Source organism: Cherax quadricarinatus, chromosome 38 (assembly GCF_038502225.1).
Source record: "Cherax quadricarinatus isolate ZL_2023a chromosome 38, ASM3850222v1, whole genome shotgun sequence".
Lineage (NCBI taxonomy): Eukaryota > Metazoa > Arthropoda > Malacostraca > Decapoda > Parastacidae > Cherax > Cherax quadricarinatus.
Window position 1 is genome coordinate 23,358,600 of NC_091329.1, and position 17,500 is coordinate 23,376,099.

General features: G+C 44.0%; 2 protein-coding genes across 3 annotated transcripts in view; both read left to right on the plus strand.

The window, feature by feature from the left end:
* LOC128692828 (neprilysin-1-like) overlaps nucleotides 1-17,500 on the plus strand; it is a 134,522-nt gene that overhangs the window by 97,625 nt on the left and 19,397 nt on the right. The window contains exon 19 of one of the 2 annotated variants that reach the window (XM_070092175.1): nucleotides 11,586-11,624. The exons of the other annotated variant lie outside the window; for it this stretch is intronic. Coding sequence (XP_069948276.1) covers nucleotides 11,586-11,624 — 39 coding nt within the window. The remainder of the gene's footprint in view (nucleotides 1-11,585; nucleotides 11,625-17,500) is intronic. 2 annotated transcript variants of the gene reach the window in all.
* The window catches only part of LOC128705562 (uncharacterized), a 6,228-nt gene continuing 362 nt past the window's right edge, over nucleotides 11,635-17,500 (plus strand). Inside the window, exons 1-2 of the mRNA XM_053800722.2 lie at nucleotides 11,635-15,455; nucleotides 15,493-17,500. The exon at nucleotides 15,493-17,500 is cut by the window's right edge and continues 362 nt beyond it. Of these exons, the coding sequence (XP_053656697.2) occupies nucleotides 13,805-15,037 (1,233 nt within the window). The 5' untranslated portion in view covers nucleotides 11,635-13,804 and the 3' untranslated portion in view covers nucleotides 15,038-15,455; nucleotides 15,493-17,500. The remainder of the gene's footprint in view (nucleotides 15,456-15,492) is intronic.

Consider the following 17,500-nt stretch of genomic DNA (forward strand, 5'->3'; position numbering starts at 1 on the left):
TCAAGTTCCCTGGATCAAGAGCCTCTCAACATCTTCAAGGAGCATCCCTTGAGAGGTTGAAGGGTTGGGAGATCTTAGCTAGGGAGTCTCCACGTCTCAGATAATCGTGTTCCTTCTTTTGTATGAATAATGTTGGTCCTTATGGTCTTAGCCCATTTTTATCCAGAAAGACTGAGTGTACAGGAAATTTGTTAATGGTAAGATTGTTACCTCAATTAGTCTGCAACAGTAGTAAAAACCTTGTATCAATGAAGCCATCACAAGTTTTCACGAGACAGCTTCTTGATTTTCATTCCACCTCGGAAAATCCCGATAATTCAGATCTGCTCTTTCATCTCTAAAGTCATTCTTCTAAAAACTGGATAAATACTGGATAAAATTAATATCTTATCAGATAATACGGGCATCGTACCGGATAAATTGGTATCATACCTGATGAGTGGAAAATGGCAAGTGGGGTACTCATTTACAAAATGGGAGATAGGTCCTTAGCTTCAAATTACAGTATAGACCAATCAGCGTAACCTCAGTTGTGGGAAAGTTGATGGAATCAGTAGCTGTTGAATTTCTGTAACTCGAAGCTGCCTTGGAAGCTATAATTTGATTAATGAACCTCAGCAGTTTTACAAAGGCGTTCCTGCCTTACGAATTTATTAAAAAAAATTACTAAAGTGTTCGAGGCAGTAAACGAAGATATATAACACGATATTGTGCATACAGACTTCAGTAAGACCTTTGATACATTATTATTATAACCAAACAGAAGCGCTAAACTCACTAGGGTCATACAGCGCTGACCTTTGATAGTTCCACACTAGAGACATTGAAAAAGCTTTGGCACATAGTATAGGAAAAATTATCTCCTGGGTCAAGGTATGGTTGAGTGTAATCAAGTGTCGGTTACTAATAATCTTACGGACAGCCATCTTTTTGTTTATCCAAACAGAGACAGCCACTGTCTGGGCTTTTCCCCTGGCATTTTATTTCGTGTTATTTTTGTTGTAGTTAAGAACTTGCTAACTATGGTTGCAAAAGTTAAGGACGGTTGTCTTGTATTTTAGGTTGAAGTTGGAAGGATTGCTGAAGTAATAAAATCTGCATTTTGTAGTGACTACTTTCACATTGCCTGTCCAAATTTTAAACTAATTTTATGCGCATGCATCATAATTCGGCTTTTCGCTCTTCGCGCAGTGGATGAGTTTGAAGCCGATGTTGTTCTTCCTGATGGGCGGAACTCTGATTTTCAGAACATTGGTGGATAGTGCTTGTTTGGGGAGTGGCTGATGCAGTAATTGATGTTGCTGGTAATATTTTGAAGTTTACTATAAAGCTGCAATAGATTGATGATAGACTATCTAGTCTTAGCGGTAGCTACAGGACCCTGTTGCCGCTCCTCAGCTTTTTGTGAACATTGTTTGAAAAGACATTCAGCAAGTAAAATAGGCTGACCAGATGCGCACTTTGAAGATGCTTGACATTATAGCTAACAACCATAGATTGATCACTGTGGTTCGGGACCAGCATGTTCTGATTGTCAAGCCAAAACCTGATGTCTCAGTGGACGGTGTTGCTCTTGGCCGCGTAACTGTTATAAGTTCAGGCTTAGTTAAAAATGTAAACGAAAGATTAAAAATCATTATTTTGATGTTTAGTTTTCTTACTGCGGAGGCGAAGTGGGATGCTGGGGTGTCTTGGGCTTCCTGTTTTCCTGCTGACATTGTTTTGTTGTACCTGAACTGAGCAAGATTTTGCCTAAGGTAACTGTAGTTGGTCTTGTTTCTGGCATTCTTGGCAAGAATCCAGAAATTAATTATTTATTCGAGAGAGGTTGTGTCTAGTGTTTGTTTCTCAAAAGTTAACAGAATGGTAGCCCCTGAAATTCTAAATGTCATTAAGAACGGATGCTACAGATTTGTTGGCTTGACAAGGAGTAAGGTTAGTGACAGGTTTTGGATCACCTACTGTTACCATTGCCAGGGCTTTAGTTATACTGCATACCAAAAAATGTCCTCATAAGGATAGTCGACCAAAATGCGCTTTTTGTGCTGGTGGTCATCTCCCTGTTGCATAAACTGTTACTCCAGAGATGCTACCCAGGGCACATTCCACAACTTTGCATCTACAGTAATTCAAGTTGTCCGGAGATGGTGTCGCAGGGTCACAAATTATGGGGAATACGAACTTACAGCCTCAAAAAAAAAAAACTTCAAAAGTTCTCTTCAGGCTCTTCAGTACCCTTTATTGAACATCCGTTCAATAGGAAGTTAAGTAATGCATGTTACTGAAGTTCTAAACGTGTTTTGTCTTTATATTTTATGTCTGATAGATAGATGGCTGTTGGAGTCTGATATAGTAGTGGTTGCAGCTGCTCTCCTTCAGGTCTTTTTCGATTTAACACATTCCGATGTTAGTTGATGCTTGGGGTGGTGACGTTACAGTTATTTATTCGAGTTTTTCAAGTGTCCATTATACATCAAGTAGTCGCTCTATGGTATCATTTAAGATAATGGAAGTAGTGTATTGCCATTGGCAGATTGTGAGACTGATGGTTGTGTATTGTTCTGGCACTGATGTCTCAGTTTTCTTATTTCTTGATGTATTTGGACCTCTAAGTGACTCCTCAGTGATTTTAACTGCTGCTCTGATTGTCCACAATTGAAGTCCAATTTATGCCAGTTCCTGGAGCTAATAAATTTCAGTAATTTCGAGAATGTGTTATCACTTGACTTTTTTTTTTGTATTGCCGATTCTCAGAGTATTAAAGCTGTTGACGCAATATATCTTGATAATGTTGTGTCCGCTCATAGTGACGTTACTTTTAACCTTGATATTTCAGAGCTGCCTCTTGTAAGCCCATACTGTCTTCTCGTAATTACAGTAACCTTGTTAGGTAAAAGGACAGATGTGCAACTAATGCGACATTTTATTGTGGCAACGTTTCGCTCTCCATGAGCTTTGTCAAGCTGTTACAAACAATGCAGTGACACAGAGGGTGTGTATATATATATATATATATATATATATATATATATATATATATATATATATATATATATATATATATATATATATATATATATATATATATATATATATATATACATATAATATATTATTATATATTATTTATATATATATATATATATATATATATATATATATATATATATATATATATATATATATATATACATATATTATTATATATTATATATATATATATATTATATATACATATAATATATTATTATATATATATATATATATATATATATATATATATATATATAATATATTATATATATATATATATATATATATATATATATATATATATATATATATATATATATATATATATATATATATATATATATATATATATATACATATAATATATTATTATATATTATTTATATATATATATATATATATATATATATACATATATTATTATATATTATATATATATATATTATATATACATATAATATATTATTATATATATATATATATATATATATATATATATATATATATATATATATATATATATATATATATATATATATATATATATATATATATATATATATATAATATTACAGTAACCTTGATCTGACTCAGGCTGGTGTGATAGTGAAAGATGCCTTTGACAAGGTGGATGCGTCTTCCCTGTCTGTTGACCAGTTATCAAATATTAATGACAAGGTGTTTGTAGCTGGGAATACAAAGAGCTGCCCTTTCGTCACTAGAAGGCTATTCATTGGTGGTTTTGCGCTTTGTTGAGATTCCTGTTGCCCAGTTACGCAGGTCTCGTAGGAGTGCAGAGCGTCCATGAAGCAGACTGTGTACTCTGGGATCAAGGTCAGAATATGTAGAAACTCTTAGAGTAGTCGTAAGGTGGAATATTACAGGGAAAAAATCAATCCTGTTGTGATAACCAGAGGCTCTTGTTCACCCATCTAAATAATCTCTTTGGTCGTACATATGAATCTGTTTTGCCTCCCTTAATTTTGCTTTTCAGCTGCCTTCGTCTTTCTGTCATTATTTTCGTCATCTCAGGTGGGTGCAGAGTTCTCTGTGACAGCACTGACTTGTAGTGTACCACGGATTACCTTTCCACAGTTTACTGTGTTGTACACTAGATCCTATAAGTACTTCAGAGATCTTGCCAGCATATTAATGTATCGTTCTTTGAATAACTGTGTTGATTAATCGTTATTTTCGAAACGGATGTTTTCCACGGTAATGAAAAATGACTGGTTCACCTGCTCAGCTCATGAAAGCCTAACTGTTATTTTGGAAAAATATGCCAAACTGCTTCAGATCTTACGTTTATTTCTAAATTTATCGAACTTACTCTTCTAAATCATTTTTTCTGCATCGAAGTTATATTTTACGTGTGTCCATTTCAGCTGAGATGGCTGTATGTAAATTATTATTATTATTATTATTATCAAAAAGAAGCACTTAGCCACGGCTGTGTATATAGTTTACAATAATTTGATACTGAGCATTTATTTATGAAGTGGATTTCTGCTAATTTTGCTGGACATCTCTGCTACATTTGATACTACTGATCATCGACTGCTGTTAAGTGATCATTTTTGGCTATGGCCTTAGGTTACTTCTTTTTCTCTTCTGAAATGAAAAGTTTCTGGTCGGACATAATAGATCATCTGTATCTGAGCCGTTTCCTTCACCCTCTGCCGTTGTTCCGTAGGGCTCTATTCTTACACCGATTTTGTTTACTGTTCGTGTTAGTGTCTTAGTCTCACGGTTGGATGCCCATGGGGTTCATTATATTATATTTATGTTGCCGATATACAGGTCTGCATCCGTGTTTTGAATGTGGAAGATGCAAAATTCGATTTTAGTTCTCTTTTGTTTAATATTCGGCTTTGGATGATAATAATGGGAAGCAAACTAAATGAAAGTAAAACAGAGATTTTGATTATCAGAGTAAAAGAGTGGAGATTTTGGTGCCTTCGATTGTGGTACTGAAAGTTTGCAGCCTCAGTCGCATCAGCACATGATCCAACTGTCTACCTAGATTCTTCATTGTCACATTAACCAAATTGTTAAATCTTTCAGTTTTCGTAATCGTAATCTTTATGTTGTCAAAAAAATATCTTGGTTCTTATCCAAGCATTTATTTCTTGTCGAACTGATTTTTGCAGTTGTTTGTAGGTATTCCAAATTATTTACTTAAAAGACTTCAGTCTGTAATAAATTGTGAAGTTAAGCTGGCATTTATGCTCCCACCTGGAGTTGCTACTAGTACCTGTTTGTATGGCCTGCATTAAGGCAAGAATTTAATTTAAGCTCTGCTTAATAACGTTTAAATCTAATGAACAGAGCTTGGGAATATTTCTACGATTTACTGCGGGCTCTTTTAGACAAACATCCTTGTGCCGGTTGAAGAAAAATTATTTGAAGAAAGTGCCTTTTATGTAGCTCCCACGCTGTATCAGTTTTCAGTGTCCCTGAAGAGTTAGGAATATATTCCCGATTTTTCAAGTACATCTCGTTGCTAGAGGTTACGATGCAGATGATCATACTGTCACTATTGAATATTAACTTCAATATTCTATTTTATCGATGTTTTATACAAGGTTTGGTGTGCGAACGCTTGCGAATTTCTTGAAAGAACGGGCACTCGAGAATTACAAAATCCAAAATAATATTTTTTATTATTGTAACTGAGGAGAAATCAGAATTGGCCCCTTTACGAGTGCCACAGTTGTCATTACTGGGATCCTTGTTGATCGCAGTGCACATAAACAACATGGATGAAGAAATAAATAGGAACTCAGGTAATTTTGCTGATGACACTGAAACAGACCGTCAAATATTTTCTGATGAGGACAATAGAGGGCTACAGGATGATCTGGATAGTTTGATGTGGTCGGAAAAGTGGCAGATACAGTTTAATGAAGGCAATAGAAGGGTTCTAGTCCGAGGGCAGGAAAACTATAGCTCTTGTACGCTTAGTAATGTAGATCTTAATCAAAGGGTTTGCGAAAAAAAATTGAGGAGTTCTGGTTAGCAAAAATTTAAAGCCAAGACAACAGTGCATAAGTGTCCACAATAAAGCTGATAGAATTCTCGGCTTCATATCAAGAAATATAAATAACAGAACTTAGATGATGTTTCAACTTCATTAAATTTCAGTAAAGCGTCATTTAGATTACGCTGCTCAGTTCTGGTCTCCATAATACAGGATGGGCATACATATGCTCGAAAATATACACAGAAGAATGACGAAATTCATTCCATGTATCAGAAACCTCTCCTATGAAAATTTGCACTGTGAGCAAAAACTTACAATTAGAGGGAGATATGATGGAGGTGTAGAAAAAGAAAAAGGAAATAAATATATATAAATAGCGTATTGAAAATATCTTAGACAGGACTCGCAGCAGTGGATTGAAGTTGGATAAATTTAGATTTAGAAAGTCTAGAGGAAAGAACTGGTTTAAGAGTAAGGTTGTAGATGAGCGGAATAAACAAGCAAGCAGTGTCACTCAAGCAAGAACTTTGCATACTTTTAAATATAAGTAGGACAGGTAGGTGGAATGTGAGTGGGTGAGTTGAACGTACCTAGGAAGAAACAATAACCCTACTGACACATAACCTTAATCTTACCTTTGTCAAAATCGTTCCTCTCCAGCATTTTCAGTGATGTTAGGATGTGGTTGATAAATACGCTGATGGTTACAAATCCTCTGCACGAGTAGTGCACACTGCCTTCTGCACGAGTTGTGCACACCACCATCTGCACGAGTAGTACACACTACCCTTTGCACGAGCAGTGCACACTACCCTCTGCACGAGTAGTGCACACTACCCTTTGCATGAGTAGTGCACACTGCCTTCTGCATGAGTGGTGCACACTGCCCTGTGCACGAGTAGTGCACACCTCCATCTTCACGAGTGGTGCACACGGCCTTCTGGACGAGTTGTGCACACCGCCTTCTGCGCGAGTGGTGCACACTGCCCTGTGCACGAGTAATGCACACCGACATCTGCACGAGTGGTGCACACTACCCTCTGCACGAGTAATGCACACTACCCTCTGCACGAGTTGTGCACACCGCCATCTGCACGAGTAGTGCACACTGCCCTGTGCACGAGTAGTGCACACCGCCATCTGCACGAGTAATGCACACTGCCCTCAGCACGAGTAATGCACACTGCACTCTGCACGAGTAGTGCACACTACCCTCTGCACGAGTAGTGCACACTGCCCTCTGCACGAGTAGTGCACACTGCCCTCTGCACGAGTAGTGCACACTGCCCTCTGCACGAGTAGTGCACACTACCCTCAGCACGAGTAGTGCACACTGCCCTCAGCACGAGTAGTGCACACTGCACTCTGCACGAGTAGTGCACACTACCCTCTGCATGAGTTGTGCACACCGCCATCTGTGCGAGTGGTGCACACTGCCCTGTGCACGAGTAGTGGACACTGCCTTCTGCACGAGTAGTGCACACTACCCTCTGCACGAGTATTGCACACTACCCTCTGCACGAGTAGTGCACACTGCCTTCTGCACGAGTTGTGCACACCACCATCTGCACGAGTAGTACACACTACCCTTTGCACGAGCAGTGCACACTACCCTCTGCACGAGTGGTGCACGCTATCCTCTGCACGAGTAGTGCACACTGCCTTCTGCACGAGTTGTGCACACCACCATCTGCACGAGTAGTACACACTACCCTTTGCACGAGCAGTGCACACTACCCTCTACACGAGTAGTGCACACTACCCTTTGCACGAGTAGTGCACACTGCCTTCTGCATGAGTGGTGCACACTGCCTTCTGCACGAGTGGTGCACACTTCCCTGTGCACGAGTAGTGCACACCTCCATCTTCACGAGTGGTGCACACGGCCTTCTGGACGAGTTGTGCACACCGCCATCTGTGCGAGTGGTGCACACTGCCCTGTGCACGAGTAGTGCACACCGCCATCTGCACGAGTAATGAACACTGCCCTCAGCACGAGTAATGTACTCTGCACGAGTAGTGCACACTACCCTCTGCACGAGTAGTGCACACTGCCCTGTGCACGAGTAGTGCACACCGCCATCTGCACGAGTAATGAACACTGCCCTCAGCACGAGTAATGCACACTGCACTCTGCACGAGTAGTGCACACTACCCTCTGCACGAGTAGTGCACACTGCCCTCTGCACGAGTAGTGCACACTGCCCTCTGCATGAGTAGTGCACACTGCCCTCTGCACGAGTAGTGCACACTGCCCTCAGCACAAGTAATGCACACTGCACTCTGCACGAGTAGTGCACACTACCCTCTGCACGAGTTGTGCACACTGCCCTGTGCACGAGTAGTGCACACCGCCATCTGCACGAGTGGTGCACACTGCCCTCTGCATTAGTAATGGACACCGCCATCTGCACGAGTGGTGCACACCGCCATCTACACGAGTGGTGCACACTGCCCTCTGCACGAGTGGTACACACTGCCCTCTGCACGAGTAGTGCACATTGCCCTCTGTACGTGTAGTGCACACTGCCCTCTGCAGGAGTGGTGCGCACTGCCCTCTGCACGAGTAGTGCACACTACTTTCTGCACGAGTGGTGCACACTGCCTCTGCACGAGTGGTGCACACTGCCCTCTGCACGAGTGGTGCACACTGCCTCTGCACGAGTAGCGCAACCTGCCTCTGCACGAGTGGTGCACACTGCCCTCTATACGAGTAGTGCACACTACTTTCTGCACGAGTGGTGCACACTGCCTCTGCACGAGTGGTGCACACTGCCCTCTGCACGAGTGGTGCACACTGCCTCTGCACGAGTAGTGCACACCGCCATCTGCACGAGTGGTGCACACTGCCTTCTGCACGAGTGGTGCACACTGCCTTCTGCACGAGTGGTGCACACTGCCTTCTACACGAGTAGTGCACACTGCCCTCTGCACGAGTGGTGCATACTACCCTCTGCATGACTGGTGCACACTGCTCTCTGCACGAGTGGTGCACACTGCCCTCTGCACGAGTGGTGCACACTGCCTTCTGCACGAGTAGTGCACACTGCCCACTGCATGAGAAGTGGACACTGCTCTCTGCATGAGCAGTGCACACTGCCCTCTACATAAGTAGAGCACACTGCCCTCTGCACGAGTAGTGCACACTCTTCTCCACACGGGTAATGCACACTGATCTCTGCATGAGTAGTGCACACTGCCCTCTGCACGAGTAGTGCACACTGCCCTCTCTACGAATGGTGTGCACTTCCATCTGCACGAGTGGTGAACTCTGCTCTCCGCATGAGTGGGTGCACGCAGTACTCCCCACAGGTTGCGCACACCGTACTCTCCATAGGCAGTGCACACCGTACTCTACGTGAGTGGTGCACACCGTACTCTACGCGAGTGGTGCACACCGTACGGTTCACAAGTGGTACACACTGTACTCTACACGAGTGGTACACGCGGTACTCTACATGAGTGGTACACACCGTACTCAGCACGAGTGGTAAACACCGTACTCTGCACGAGTGGTACACACCGTACTCTTCACGAGTGGTACACACCGTACTCTGCACGAGTGGTGCACACCGTACTCTGCACGAGTGGTACACACCGTACTCTTCACGAGTGGTACACACCGTACTCTTCACGAGTGGTAAACACCGTACTCTGCACGAGTGGTAAACACCGTACTCTGCACGAGTGGTACACACCGTACTCTGCACGAGTGGTACACACCGTACTCTACGTGAGTGGTGCACACTGTACTCTGCACGAGTGGTACACGCCGTGCTCTACGTGAGTGGTGCACACCGTACTCTACACGAGTGGTGCACACCATACTCCACGAGTGGTGCACACCATACTCTACGTGAGTGGTGCACACCGTACTCTGCACGAGTGGTACACTCCGTGCTCTACATGAGTGGTGCACACCGTACTCTACATGAGTGGTGCACGCCATACTGTGCACGGCAACTTACCTCACTCTGTCAGACTCTTAACAAACTTAATGCACAACTTACAACCAACACCTGACTTACTGATCAAACCTTAATAGTGTTACACATGTGAGTGTCACACACGTGTGTGTCACATGTGAGTGTGACACGTGTTGAGTGTCATACTTGTTGAGTGTCATACATGTTGAGTGTCATCAGTGTTAAGTGTCACACTTGTGAGAGTGAGGTTGAGAGTGTCACACTTGTGAGAGTGAGGTTGAGTGTGTCACATTTGTGAGAGTGAGGTTGAGTGCGTCACACTTGTAAGAGAGACACATTTGTGAGAGTGAGGTTGAGTGTGTCACATTTGTGAGAGTGAGATTGAGAGTGTCACACTTGTGAGAGTGAGGTTGAGAGTGTCACATTTGTGAGAGTGAGATTGAGAGTGTCACACTTGTGAGAGTGAGGTTGAAAGTGTCACATTTATGGGAGTGAGGTTGAGTGTGTCCCACTTGTAAGAGAATCACATTTGTGAGAGTGAGGTTGAGTGTGTCGCACTTGTAAGAGAGTCACATTTGTGAGAGTGATGTTGAGTGTGTCGCACTTGTAAGAGTGAGGTTGAGAGTGTCACATTTATGAGAGTGAGGTTGAGTGTGTCCCACTTGTAAGAGAGTCACATTTGTGAGAGTGAGGTTGAGAGTGTCACATTTGTGAGAGTGAGGTTGAGAGTGTCACATTTGTGAGAGTGAGGTTGAGAGTGTCACATTTGTGAGAGTGAGGTTGAGAGTGTCACATTTGTGAGAGTGAGGTTGAGAGTGTCACATTTGTGAGAGTGAGGTTGAGAGTGTCACATTTGTGAGAGTGAGGTTGAGTTTCTTTTGCAAGAGTGAGGTTGAGTGTGCCGCACTTATGAGAGTAAGGTTGAGTGTGTGGCACTTGTGAGAGTGAGGGTGAGAGTGTCATATTTGTGAGAGTGAGGTTGAGAGTGTCACATTTGTGAGAGTGAGGTTGAGAGTGTCACACTTGTGAGAGTGAGGTTGAGAGTGTCACACTTGTGAGAGTGAGGCTGAGTGTGTCACATTTGTGAGTGAGGTTGAGAGACACTTGAACAAGTCTTGAGTGCTGCAACACTGCTGTCTCTGATTATCACATCATAACCATCTCTCTGTTCCACAGCATAGCTTTGTCTGTCACAGCATAACTTCTGAGTGTTACAACACAGATATCTGAGTGTTACAACACAGATATCTGAGTGTTACAACACAGATATCTGAGTGTTACAACACAGATATCTGAGTGTTACAACACAGATATCTGAGTGTTACAACACAGATATCTGAGTGTTACAACACAAATATCTCTTGAGTGTCACGAGCTGCAGAATAAGAGATAATTAGGATTGATGCAAGGGATCAATCCTACTTATCTCCTATCTCCATTTCCTTGCAGCTTATTCTAATTATCTCCATTTCCTTGGATCAAGAGCCCCTCACCGGCATCAAGGAGCCTCCTTGAGGAACTTCGTTATTTACTGCTTCTCTGAACACATACATTTTTTTTCCTGACCAAGATACTTTATTTCGCTTCAAAACAATCCATTTTCTTCATTAACTGGAAACTAAATTGATGATTTTCTTCGACAGCAATGATAGTTGGCACTACACCAGAACCAGCAATGTTAGGTAAGTATGTAAATATTACTGACACTTATGTTGCACGAGACTTCTTTTTTATAGCGAGGTCAGTGTTCTCTCTGGACCTCTGTCGTGAGTGTTGTGTTGCTGGAGTTCCTTCACTCTGTGTCATGTTTGTTGTGTTGCTGGAGTTCCTTCACTCTGTGTCATGTTTGTTGTGTTGCTGGAGTTCCTTCACTCTGTGTCATGTTTGTTGTGTTGCTGGAGTTCCTTCACTGTGTCATGTATGTTGTGTTGCTGGAGTTCCTTCACTGTGTCATGTATGTTGTGTTGCTGGAGTTCCTTCACTGTGTCATGTATGTTGTGTTGCTGGAGTTCCTTCACTGCGTGACGTGAGTGTTGTGTTGCTGGAGTTCCTTCACTGTGTCATGTATGTTGTGTTGCTGGAGTTCCTTCACTGTGTCATGTATGTTGTGTTGCTGGAGTTCCTTCACTGTGTCATGTGTGTTGTGTTGCTGGAGTTCCTTCACTGTGTCATGTATGTTGTGTTGCTGGAGTTCCTTCACTGCGTGACGTGAGTGTTGTGTTGCTGGAGTTCCTTCACTGTGTCATGTATGTTGTGTTGCTGGAGTTCCTTCACTGCATGACGTGAGTGTTGTGTTGCTGGAGTTCCTTCACTCTGTGTCATGTATGTTGTGTTGCTGGAGTTCCTTCACTGCGTGACGTGAGTGTTGTGTTGCTGGAGTTCCTTCACTGTGTCATGTGTGTTGTGTTGCTGGAGTTCCTTCACTGTGTCATGTGTGTTGTGTTGCTGGAGTTCCTTCACTGTCATGTGTGTTGTGTTGCTGGAGTTCCTTCACTCTGTGTCATGTGTGTTGTGTTGCTGGAGTTCCTTCACTGTGTCATGTGTGTTGTGTTGCTGGAGTTCCTTCACTGTCATGTGTGTTGTGTTGCTGGAGTTCCTTCACTGTGTCATGTATGTTGTGTTGCAGGAGTTCCTTCACTGTGTCATGTGTGTTGTGTTGCTGGAGTTCCTTCACTGTCATGTGTGTTGTGTTGCTGGAGTTCCTTCACTGTGTCATGTGTGTTGTGTTGCAGGAGTTCCTTCACTGTGTCATGTGTGTTGTGTTGCTGGAGTTCCTTCACTCTGTGTCATGTGTGTTGTGTTGCTGGAGTTCCTTCACTGTCATGTGTGTTGTGTTGCTGGAGTTCCTTCACTCTGTGTCATGTGTGTTGTGTTGCTGGAGTTCCTTCACTGTCATGTGTGTTGTGTTGCTGGAGTTCCTTCACTCTGTGTCATGTATGTTGTGTTGCTGGAGTTCCTTCACTGTGTCATGTGTGTTGTGTTGCTGGAGTTCCTTCACTCTGTGTCATGTATGTTGTGTTGCTGGAGTTCCTTCACTCTGTGTCATGTATGTTGTGTTGCTGGAGTTCCTTCACTCTGTGTCATGTGTGTTGTGTTGCTGGAGTTCCTTCACTGTCATGTGTGTTGTGTTGCTGGAGTTCCTTCACTGTGTCATGTATGTTGTGTTGCTGGAGTTCCTTCACTGTGTCATGTGTGTTGTGTTGCTGGAGTTCCTTCACTGTGTCATGTATGTTGTGTTGCTGGAGTTCCTTCACTGTGTCATGTATGTTGTGTTGCTGGAGTTCCTTCACTGTGTCATGTGTGTTGTGTTGCTGGAGTTCCTTCACTGTGTCATGTGTGTTGTGTTGCTGGAGTTCCTTCACTCTGTGTCATGTGTGTTGTGTTGCTGGAGTTCCTTCACTGCATGATGTGAGTGTTGTGTTGCTGGAGTTCCTTCACTGCGTGTCGTGAGTGTTGTGTTGCTGGAGTTCCTTCACTCTGTGTCATGTATGTTGTGTTGCTGGAGTTCCTTCACTGCATGATGTGAGTGTTGTGTTGCTGGAGTTCCTTCACTGCGTGTCGTGAGTGTTGTGTTGCTGGAGTTCCTTCACTCTGTGTCATGTATGTTGTGTTGCTGGAGTTCCTTCACTGCGTGACGTGAGTGTTGTGTTGCTGGAGTTCCTTCACCGTGTCATGTATGTTGTGTTGCTGGAGTTCCTTCACTGCGTGACGTGAATGTTGTGTTGCTGGAGTTCCTTCACTCTGTGTTATGTATGTTGTGTTGCTGGAGTTCCTTCACTATGTCATGTGTGTTGTGTTGCTGGAGTTCCTTCACCGTGTCATGTATGTTGTGTTGCTGGAGTTCCTTCACTGCGTGACGTGAATGTTGTGTTGCTGGAGTTCCTTCACTCTGTGTTATGTATGTTGTGTTGCTGGAGTTCCTTCACTATGTCATGTGTGTTGTGTTGCTGGAGTTCCTTCACTGTGTGACGTGAGTGTTGTGTTGCTGCAGTTCCTTCACCGTGGGTCATGTGCACTGTTACTGGAGTGCTCAGTTCCATCACCGTGGGTCATGTGCACTGTTACTGGAGTGCTCAGTTCCTTCACCGTGGGTCATGTGCACTGTTACTGGAGTGCTGGAGTTCCTTCACCGTGGGTCATGTGCACTGTTACTGGAGTGCTCAGTTCCTTCACCGTGGGTCACGTGCACTGTTACTGGAGTGCTCAGTTCCTTCACCGTGGGTCGTGTGCACTGTTACTGGAGTGCTCAGTTCCTTCACCGTGGGTCATGTGCACTGTTACTGGAGTGCTGGAGTTCCTTCACCGTGGGTCATGTGCACTGTTAGTTGAGTGCTGGAGTTCCTTCACCATGGGTCATGTGCACTGTTACTGGAGTGCTGGAGTTCCTTCACCATGGGTCATGTGCACTGTTACTGGAGTGCTCATTTCCTTCACCGTGGGTTATGTGCACTGTTACTGGAGTGCTGGAATTCCTTCACCGTGGGTCGTGTGCACTGTTACTGGAGTGCTCAGTTCCTTCACCGTGGGTCATGTGCACTGTTACTGGAGTGCTGGAGTTCCTTCACCGTGGCTCATGTGCACTGTTACTGGAGTGCTCAGTTCCTTCACCGTGGGTCATGTGCACTGTTACTGGAGTGCTGGAATTCCTTCACCATGGGTCGTGTGCACTGTTACTGGAGTGCTCAGTTCCTTCACCGTGGGTCATGTGCACTGTTACTGGAGTGCTGGAGTTTCTTCACCATGGGTCGTGTGCACTGTTACTGGAGTGCTGGAATTCCTTCACCGTGGGTCGTGTGCACTGTTACTGGAGTGCTCAGTTCCTTCACCGTGGGTCATGTGCACTGTTACTGGAGTGCTGGAGTTTCTTCACCGTGGGTCATGTGCACTGTTATTGGAGTGCTGGAGTTCCTTTACCATGGGTCGTGTGCACTGTTATTGGAGTGCTCAATTCGTTTACCGTGGGTCAAGTGCACTGATACTGGAGTTCCTTCACCGTGGGTCATGTGCACTGTTAGCGGAGTTCCTTCACCATGGGTCGTGTGCACTGTTACTGGAGTGCTGGAGTTCCTTCACCGTGGGTCATGTGCACTGTTAGTTGAGTGCTGGAGTTCCTTCACCGTGGGTCATGTGCACTGTTACTGGAGTGCTGGAGTTTCTTCACCATGGGTCGTGTGCACTGTTACTGGAGTGCTCAGTTCCTTCACCGTGGGTCATGTGCACTGTTACTGGGGTTCCTTCACCGTTGGTCATGTGCACTGTTACCAAAGTTCGTTCACCGTGGGTCATGTGCACTGTTATGGGAGTGCTGGAGTTCCTTCACCGTGGGTCGTGTGCACTGTTACTGGAGTACTCAATTTCTTCACCGTGGGCCATGTGCACTGTCATGGAAGTGCTGGAGTTCCTTCACTGTGGGTCGTGTGCACTGTAACTGGAGTACTGGAGTTACTTCACCATTGGTCATGTGCACTGTAACCGGAGTTCCTTCACTGTGGGTCATGTGCACTGTTACTGGAGTTCCTTCACCGTTGGTCATGTGCACTGTTACCAGAGTTCGTTCACCATGGGTCATGTGCACTGTCACTGGAGTGCTGGAGTTCCTTCACCGTGGGCCATGTGCACTGTAACTGGAGTGCTCAATTCCTTCACCGTGGGTCATGTGCACTGTTATGGAAGTGCAGGAGTTCTTTCACTGTGGGTCATGTGCACTGTTACTGGAGTACTGGAGTTCCTTCACCATTGGTCATGTGCACTGTAACCGGAGTTCCTTCACTGTGGGTTGTGTGCAGTGTTACCAGAGTTCCTTCACCGTTGGTCATGTGCACTGTAACTGGAGTTCCTTCACTGTGAATTGTGTGCACTGTTACTGGAGTTCCTTCACCGTTGGTCATGTGCACTGTTACCAGAGTTCGTACACAATGATTCATGTGCACTGTTATGGGAGTGCTGGAATTCTTTCACCGTTAGTCATGTGCACTGTTACTGGAGTTCCTTTACAGTGGGTCATGTGCACTGTTACTGGAGTGCTGGAGTTCCTTCACCGTTGGCCATGTGCACTCTTACCGGAGTTCGTTCACCGTTGGTCACAAAGACTACCATGGGATACTGAGAAGTTATATACAAAGCATTTTAGCTTTTTCTGTTAAAAGCAAATCAGAAGAGATGGTTGATCATTTTTTTTATTATATTGGAAAACCAGCGCCAACACTGTATGGGTTCTAGAGCGCAGTGCAGTAATGACAGAAGCAAAGCAGCCTGGGGTTCCATGAACCATGCTAGAGGTAACTACGTGTCTGCATAACATCCGTGTAACTACTATATATGACTTGAATTATTTATCCCCACCTCTCATCTGCGTGCCCATTACTTCCTCTAGCGTCCATTATTCTGCCTGTTGGTGTAGTTACTATTACATTCATGGGGGAGTGCTAAACCTGTAGGGGTCATACAGAGCCTGGAGGAATGAGAGGCATTCAGTCTATTGTAAGGAAGCACAGATCCATTTCCTTAGATCAGGAGCCCTTCACCGGCATCAAGGAGCCTCCCTGGAGGAGCCTGCCCACCTACTGGCAACTATTATGGATCTCACTTAACGAGGAAGACTTCCACTGTTTTGATGATCATTTATTTGCTCTGTCATCCGGCTAGACATACAGGCTGTATTCTCACGGTCCCCTATACATGGAGTGCCCAGCTGTTAAAATGGATACCTTTAAGTACTCCAGGGCTGACATCTGTATGCCCGTTATGGGGTCATACAGTCTGCCAGCAGTGTTGATTTTTCACTGGCCCACCAACCACTTAAGCATCCCTTATCTATTTTTTTAAAGTTTCGTTTTCTCGGAATTAACCTGGGTCTACACTTACCACCTCACAGTCTCTGGTGGCATCTACTTCTCGGTCAGTGGTTGTGTTTCCTTGCATTTTTCCTGATGGGAGACCTGCCAGCACAGCTAACCACTTATTCATCCAGCAGCTCTAAGCATTACCAAGGATGTTACCACTGGCTCCCTGCTGGCAACTTTTTATAAATTACTGCCTGTCCAAGAATCTGGGGATGTATTTCAGTCGGAATGCCTATTCAAACTGCTGCCGAACAGCTTTTGTGCCCTCCCTGCAAGTTTCGTTGGCCCATTTCCTTAAAATTTGACCTCTACCCAATTTGGCTATCCTTTCATATAACTTCAATGTGCACTGTTATGTCGACGCATTACGTTCCCAAGATTCCGCCTTTGATGGAATCTTGCCCTTATTGGTATTTACTTGATGGAATCTTGGGAGCGTAATGTCCTTATTGGTATTTACTTGAACAGGCCTTCACATGCCTAGATTGACTATCCTGTGTATCACGTGTCTATCCCTAGTCTTCAACAACACGGGAAGCGTGATAGCATTCGGAGAGTTCTATTGGATTCACCTTCTCCTTTCCTTTCTTCCACGGTGCCTCTTCGTTTTTGTGGCTTATCTATGATGATGCCTCTCAGTCTTCCACAAGTGTGAACTTCACCAGGTGTTTTGGCCCCCATATACTATGCAGGGATCTTCCAGATGTAAACCTCTT